The sequence below is a fragment of the Fusarium graminearum genome, chromosome 1, assembly GCF_000240135.3.
Source record: "Fusarium graminearum PH-1 chromosome 1, whole genome shotgun sequence".
NCBI lineage: Eukaryota > Fungi > Ascomycota > Sordariomycetes > Hypocreales > Nectriaceae > Fusarium > Fusarium graminearum.
In genome coordinates, this window is record NC_026474.1 from 1635693 (window position 1) to 1643655 (window position 7963).

Sequence of the window (7963 nt, forward strand, 5' to 3'; positions counted from 1 at the left end):
AGTGGACAAGAAGCCTGCTTACCCTACATATTCAAGACATGACAGCGTAAATATAAGGTCAATGTCTTGACAGCTCCTCCGCTATGTATGTAACTCACGTTGATGCCCAATATTGTGATTATTTAGACCTCCAACTCCTCACTACTTCATGCGCCGCAGTTTGGTGGAGTGCTGTCCTATGATACCCCGCCTGATTACTTGATAACAGTTAATAGGGAGCGAAAGCATAAACATATTAGACTATAAATCACGAGCATTTTAGACTACAGATCAACATACACATTGAGAGTCTGATTAACAAGGGTTAGGCGAAAACGAGTTGTACAACAAATCAAACTCCAACATATAGATCTCGTATAACTTATAATTAACTGCATATGCCCTGTCTTATCATTGTCCCCTCATCATGACTAGTGCGACTTGGTGGAGAACAGAACAGTCTATCACTCCAACCTCTTAGCCAGACAAATCAGCCTCAAACGAGCATTTCTACGTGATGAAGAGCATTCCAAACACCAACGCAACAAATAATATAAATACATAAGAACCGATTGAACTGCCTTTCAACAAAATACAGTCAACTTCAGTTTCGCCTTTTCCTGACCGCCAATTATCAATATATCGAAGCTCATCTCACACCGTAACTTCATCCCATACCAACCACCAGGAGTCACCTCACATTCAACTTCAGCAACCATGGGCAGCGCAGATACTCTTCCATTCTGGAACTACAATATCCCAGAAGACCAAAGAACAGACGAGTGCCCTGAATTTCTTCTCATCACCCACGAAAAGGACAGGGGCATTCTCTCCACGCCAGACGAAGAATACCACATCTCAACCTGGGACGAGGTCCGAGAAATCATTCAGACAAATCGTCTAGAACTCTTCAAACGTGTGCCTTCAGAGCTTCGCCGCTATAAGCAGTTTACATTCCATCTCAAGAAAACGTACGGCACTGTTGCCAACTTTCTCCTTGAGCATCGTCTTAAATGGACACCACCTGTGACACCGCGCGGAGCACCCTTTGAGTTTGAGGACGACTACAAGATTCTATGGAACGATGCTCCCTATGGCATAGATCCGAGGATCGCGCATCTTGTGGTCTGGACAAAGTTCGATCTCAAGGAGGACCCTGCAACGGGCGATTTGACAGACGAGGCAAGGAAGGAGATTGATGGTTTCGTAACAAGAACATTTCGAGCGCATGTCCCGGAAGAAAACGTACGTCTTCTCTGCCGCTGGCATCCTTTTCTTCGTGAAGCTTATGATTATAGGTCCTCTGGTTCAGGAACTGGCAAGGTCTGCAGTCAGTGAACGCCATCCAGCATCTACATGTGATGTTATTCAACCCAGATCCAGACTTTGTTCGGAAAATCACAAAAGGAGATACCCCCCGAGCAGGAATGGAAGTGAACAAGTGAGTACAGCTTGACGCAGCGAACTTCATCAAAAGTGTTTTGTATGCGGCGGGTTGCAAAAGGTATGCCTAAATGTTAAAGAGGCTATACACTTGACCAAAGCTATTTTTGCGTCATGTGCAACATGTGTAAACTGTTGAAAGAAACCCGTGGCTAGTTCAAGATACCATGCCGGGTAGAACGTGACCCAAACATCCTATTCATACATCATCGAATTTTGGTTTCCCCTTGCTTCTGATTTGTGTTCAAGATGGTGTTGCTATTACGACTTGCTATCATGGCTCTTGGTGGTAACTGCTGAACCTGCAACCCTGTTCCTAGTGTCGTCAAACCTCACATCCTTGGTTTTTGATACCTCGATCTTGACATCCTCGGTCTTGACTGTCAATTCAACACAAGCAGCTTCGGCAAGTGGCACAGCGGTGGGTTTTTCCAGACCAATGCGAATGATCTCTCCATAAAAGTCATCCCGCTTGGTCCTCAACTCCCTAGCAATGTGGAAAGCCAGACTGGCCGCTAGAGCCTCCAGAGTTTCGAATGAGGATTCTGACATGGCCTGTACGAGTAGGTATCAGTGTATGGGTAATAGGCCAGCTACCAGGAGTTTACTCACATCAACAATAATGCTCTCTATGACGGCATAGTCATCATGGGCTGTCTGATATTCATCGATCCTGATATTTGTGATAACAACTTGTTTGGCCTTTCGCTCATTGCTGTTGACACCGATGAGCGTAGGCACCCTGATTCCTTCCAGGCCCAGTTCCAAGCTTCGTGCTGTGATGGCCGAGTCAACAAAGAGACAAGAGCCGGTGAGTCTGATAGCACTTCCCATCAATGAGGCCTTGGGGAGAACGAGCGAGATTGATAGGCGTCGAATGAGGCTGGTCTGGAGGAAAGCTTTTGTCTGCTCAGCAGACGGGTCCTTCACACCAGTGTACTGAAAACCAGTGAGGTCGACCCAGAGCCTGTTCAACACATCACTCAGCGACAAGGCTGACTTTGGCAGTTTCTCCAGAGTGCTGAGAATAGACTTGCTCAGAAGACCATAGTGCACTGTGTCGGAGACCTCGTCGTCTGCTGAGGATGAGGGGAACGCATGTGTCAGTGAGACTGCTGCAGATATAAGCAAAGGCTGCTGCTTTGAACCTCGACCCCAGGCATCCTTTGGTCCTTGGATCGTTGTCTGGAGGTTTCGCACGCGGACAACAGCGACTGGATCGCCCTCAGCGTTGGAGAGTCGCCGCGAGGAGACGAGAGGAGTTTCTTTGCCCATGGCTGATGATTTGATGTGACTCAATTGGTTCTGAGCGAATTGACAACAAGTGGCTTGCAGTCTGATAACGCGACACGACGCGGTATGTGAGACCTGTAGCCAGGGAAGTGCAGCAGATTTATGTTGACCTGACGAATGTTTTTATTGGTGGTTGTTTGTTTAGTTGTTGACTCCAGAGTACAGAGTTATGTCATTCGTGTGACTCTGTGAAGTTAGAATGACAAACAGCAGCGGGGCAAACCTCGTCTAACTATCTCTGCAACCGACAATAGAGTAATATCACCAGCGCTTGTCATACAATATCATTAATTAATATTTATGAATTTACATTCGAAATATGTAATGTTGGTCTGAAAAAGTCACTCAAGTTGTTGGGTATTGAAGCACTATTGATTGTATTGAGACAAACGTTGCATGAGTTCACACTCATCATAACTTACAAGTCCAACCAGAAGCATCAATGCCTTATGTACCTATCTAAGTCTAGGTAGCCAAACAACAAGAATACCACATAATTTCCAGTTTATTATTGGCAATAAAAACATTTCCTTTCTTTATCCTTACCTGTAGCTATCGCTCTTGTCTGACGCGAATAACGTACATCACGTGATACATCAAGCGACTACCCTACACAACTACTGGACATCGATTTCTTGCAAACTCAACCTGTTGACACAGATATCAACAGTTTTTCACAGGAACCTGTTTCAACTATTTACAGTGACTCATCGCTTAAGACCATGCTAATAACTTCAAACGAGACAATGGCAACCATGGGATGCATTTGATGATCCACCCGGTATACGTAAACAATCAGTGGGCAGTTTGCCGATGGAGCGTTGCGATAAACCTGCTGATATATGTGATTTGAAACCATGTACAAACCTCAAACGGTCTGTCACTGATATCCTACCATTCAACCTTCAGAAAGCCACCCGTGACGGCATCCTTCCCGCGGTTCACGCAATCCTGATTGATCCTTTTCTCTGTACCCATCACAGCGGTTCCTAGGATCAACGTTCTGTCGTTCGGACTTCCAGTCCAGGACCAGGGTATCAAACATGCACTGGGCTGCTCTCATGCACTTGCACCCGCATCTGCATTTTTGGCCCGGGCCAGCCCTGTCTCGCCTCCCAAATCTGTAGCCCTGTGCTGCTCGCAAGGTTTCGAGTCCCGTTCGGACCAAGTGGTCGTATGAGGAAGTTCAGGTGCTCCTAAAATCACGCAGCGCCGCGTGTTGAAGTCGCATTTCCAATGGGGAAAAAGAAGAACGGAGGCATTCGCTTCCAGAACATCGGGTTAACACTTGTAGCCGTCCGGAAGGCCCATCTCAATAAGGCAACTGCAAATGTCCGACAGTACAATTACGGATAAGACGCATGTATGTATAGCCTTAAGGTGATCCTCAGGGTCCGTGGTCTTAACCCGCGGTCGTATCCTCAGAGTCCACCGTCCAAGCTGTTTGCTTATCTATCTCGGCTAACAACAGAACCAGAGTCGCTTAAGCTACGCGGTTGAAACACAGACGACAACGACAACGACGATAGGGTCCTGATGGTGGAGTAGCGAAATAGGAAGAGATGAAACGCGACGACGTAGTCGGATGATGTTTTCAAGCCGGTCCTTGCTTTTTCGAAAACGCGGTAAACCAGCACCATCACCAACTTCCAGAGTAACAAAAGTAAAAATTCATTTCGACCGACAGTTGTCAGTGCTAAGTCTCTAGAATGAGTGACTAAAAGGCCGTGTTGGCACCTTGCACCTTTCAGGTTGCATTGGACTGATGCTACCACAACGATCAATAATGAAGATCATATTGCTGCGGCTCTCTCGCCGGCCCTCTCGGTATGTAGAATCCGTATACAATGCAACCCGGCGATTTTCAACACAAATGGAACCCTCCTCCGCAACGGTGAGGAGTTGTCCCAGCTAACTAGTACTCCGTAGGATTCGCGTCAATAGTCCCTGAACGTACGTACGGGCGACCCTAGCCCGCAGCGAGGAACTTGCCCAGATTTGTGTAGCAATCTGGCAGAAGCCGTAACGAAGCTACCAAGACAAAACAATAGCTTCAAAGTCTCTAGCTGACCGGGCCGCTGCGCAAAAAGCACAGAAAACCAGCACTGGCAGTCAAGTTTAATCATCCTTCGGTTTTATGTGCCAGAAAGAGTTAGCTTCCTTCCCAAAAAGGGCTCATCAAACTACGAAGCTGGATATGCGAGTCAATTCAGGCTCAGATCATCTCATGGCTTGGCTAAGACGGAAGCTATGCTGTGGGTTTGAGGACCGTGTCATGGGCAGCTTCGCTGTTAATAGAATCAACAAAGGTCAGTGCAACTTGGTAGGCTGGTCAGTTTCAGTTTCGTGCGTAATCCGCGCGTTTCATCTTTTTACCATGTTTTAGTCCGGAATATTCTATTCCGCGTTCCACATGTAACCTCAATCGCACCTTGCTTTGCTTCCAACTAACTCCATGCAACGAAGTCGCCCTCATTACGGCAAGACGTCTGAAAAGATTCTAGACTATTCGTCCAGTCCGGAGAATGCAAAAAAGGATAATGACCACGCGAATATCCTGGACTGACTGCTGACCGGTATGGATAATCATTTCTTGAATCAACATGGTCAAATTCCCAATCCGATTATTACAGTCATACTTCTTGCTGTGCCACTCCGGCTTATACATGCGGCATTAGTCCGTCTACCCACCTCTCGAGTCCCGTGAGAGATGGGGTTGCAGAAGCAACAAGATGCAACAGTTCCGAATCACAGACGACCTTGCGAATTGCATGTGTTGGATATATCCGGACGGCAGTACGTGGTGGCCAAGAAAACTTCCTTTTGACGGTATGCGACGTTATATCTTACCTGTCAGCTGGGTCGATGGTTGCGTCGGCCTTTATCCGATATTGGTGTTTTGTTGTACGCACAATACGTATATCGATGGACCGGGGATGGCTTCCTGTAAGACAATTCAATGGCCAAACCCCTGAATGCTTCCCGAATTAGGACAATATCCACTATTTATGGAGACGGGAACAATATCTGCAAGGGCCGGGACAGACACGCAGCTGCAACTGTGCGGCACATCAAACCCATGTTCTTTGACTAATTGACTACTAAGGCATATCATCATGCCACAATTGAGGCAGTAAGAGATTCCCAGTCCTTAACACTACCAATAAATCATTATTGTAGTACCCGTTATCTTTGACAGATGTCAAGGGAGGAATCTGAAACCTTCTTTCCAACGGAGAATTTACATCGACTTTTGAAAGTGCTGCCAGGCCTTGATCAACGTAGAAGCATAGTATGTTACCAGATCAACGAGCACATCTTGTTGCCGTCATCCGTGGAAATGCGAGAGGCGAGAGTGAACGCGCTACACATCTGGAATAGGCATCTGAGCCGCACCTAACTAATGACTAAACGGCCTTGATGGAGTACACTTACATGCAGACAGTTCCTTTGATAGCTTAGAATAACCCGTGTTCACTGTTGCTCAAAGGCCACTAGTCGGGAACTCGGATGTGAGGATAGTGAGCCGTCCGGGGAAGGATCGTGGGGAAGACAGGAGTGAATACGAAAGGATGGCTGTGCGCGCCTTGCAAGAAACCGTGTGCTGACGGTATTATGGTACTTATAGACAAGATCTGTTGCGAAATGTCCCAGTCGGATCTTGGCACTTCTGGGTAAATAGATTCGCAGAGTGATAGTCTGTTCACAAGTCTCATACACGAAGCTTTCCGCGGATGAAGTTACAGTTGAGTTTGATGACTGGTGGTTGCATCATCACTCAACGTTTTCGCTCAAGATATTGCACTAAAGAACCCAAGAGCAGTCGTAAGCGGATATGCAAATCACCACACCATCAGCTTTGCAAACTCTGCAAACCAGGTACAGCGGAAATGGCTGACGAAATGGTGTGAGGTGAGCTGCCCTGAGCATGCACCATGGTGTACAGTACCTGCATCGAATGTACCTGTAAGGCACGGCACTACCTAACTACTTGCTGACTGCTTCATGGATGAGGCAAGTAGTCATGTTCTTGTTAAGATAATGTATTATTCAGATTGCGGTGGTGACAGTGGGAATAATAGCACTTGGCCGTATACGAATATGCCACAGACGGATCGGGAAGTTATCTGTGAATTTATGGCACAGGAGCATGGCCTTTGTGGTGGATGGGTGGGTGCTGGTGAAAGATGTAAGCTGATGTTGCTCGATTGTGTGTGTCTTGAGATCTGCCATTGGCACCCTTTCAACTAAACCCTGACGAAAATTTCATTGGTAAAAGTTGGTGAGCTTCAGGTGGTGGGAAAGGTAGCGTGCGTAGGTACTATGATGGTGAGTATTGTTGGGCCCATGATAATGGCCGATGATATATATGTATAAGATAGGTGTTAACGATGCGTGCTTTCTCATGCTTAGTGATGCAACGGATGAGATGCATACATTTGAGGATGCCTCTTTCAACAGCGATTGGACCCGACAAAGTTGATGATAGTGGATATATAGCAGAGTGTAAAAACGAGCACACGAATCAGAAGTTGAGGTACGATGTTGGAAGGAATGACAAGGTGATGATATTGCTGAGTGGCAAAGAAAGAGCCAACCAACAAAAGCTTAGAGCTAGGAACCGAACAGTATCAAGCACTAACAGAAGTGACAGGGACCAGGACAAGGGAACCGCCCATGTATGTGACTGACCGGGGATCGACAAGGGCCCAAGAAGGGCCGAGAAGCCAGTAAGGCACAGAGACAGCAGCTGTCACGTCCCCCGAGACAAAGCGAATAATGAGTGACAGACCGTTAGTGGTTAAGGCTACCGCGCAGGCTTGTGATCTGTCGATGGTGGCTTTCGATATGCGACAAATGACGAGCGTTGAAAAAGACGCTGAGGAATAAGATTGGAGCTTGCACATACGCGATTGAATGAAATCTCACTCGCCAAGGGTGGTATTGCTTTTTCCGGTAATACATAATTGTTTGAATCAAAACCGTAGGGCTCATCAATAAATGTTAATAAATTAAAAAAAAGATAATATTTACGAATGACTAGTGAGAGAACCACCAATTGCCTCGAGAAATCAATTACAGCCTAGGTTGTCCCTGCCAAATTTATCTCTAGAGGCTACTAGGGAAGGGACAAATAGACTCCACCGCCTGCCCTGTGAAGTATGTATGGCAGTCGCACTGGAAGAAGAAACATTTTGTGGACAGATGATAACCATCCGGGGGAAAGAGAGGGCGAGGCCCACAAGAT

General features: G+C 46.7%; 2 protein-coding genes across 2 annotated transcripts; one reads left to right on the forward strand and one right to left on the reverse strand.

Moving 5' to 3' along the window:
* Nucleotides 1–524: 524 nt before the first annotated feature.
* On the forward strand, nucleotides 525–1652 carry FGSG_00525 (uncharacterized protein). The gene is made up of 2 exons (XM_011317899.1): nucleotides 525–1224; nucleotides 1278–1652. Exons 1-2 carry the CDS (start codon nucleotides 697–699, stop codon nucleotides 1422–1424), a joined length of 675 nt encoding a protein of 224 aa, XP_011316201.1. The 5' UTR covers nucleotides 525–696; the 3' UTR covers nucleotides 1425–1652.
* FGSG_00526 (uncharacterized protein) lies at nucleotides 1488–2841 on the reverse strand. The gene is made up of 2 exons (XM_011317900.1): nucleotides 2035–2841; nucleotides 1488–1977 (listed from the first exon to the last, which is right to left on the reverse strand). The coding sequence occupies exons 1-2, from the start codon at nucleotides 2695–2697 to the stop codon at nucleotides 1684–1686; spliced, it is 957 nt and encodes a 318-aa protein (XP_011316202.1). The 5' UTR covers nucleotides 2698–2841; the 3' UTR covers nucleotides 1488–1683.
* Nucleotides 2842–7963: the final 5122 nt, after the last annotated feature.

Bases quoted from the DNA above. Each gene is read 5' to 3' on its own strand.
- FGSG_00525 (XM_011317899.1), top strand. From the start codon at position 697: ATGGGCAGCGCAGATACTCTTCCATTCTGGAACTACAATATCCCAGAA. The intron at 1,225-1,277 runs GTACGTCTTCTC...TTATGATTATAG, and splicing joins CGCATGTCCCGGAAGAAAAC to GTCCTCTGGTTCAGGAACTG.
- FGSG_00526 (XM_011317900.1), bottom strand. From the start codon at position 2,697: ATGGGCAAAGAAACTCCTCTCGTCTCCTCGCGGCGACTCTCCAACGCT. The intron at 1,978-2,034 runs GTGAGTAAACTC...CTACTCGTACAG, and splicing joins TAGAGAGCATTATTGTTGAT to GCCATGTCAGAATCCTCATT.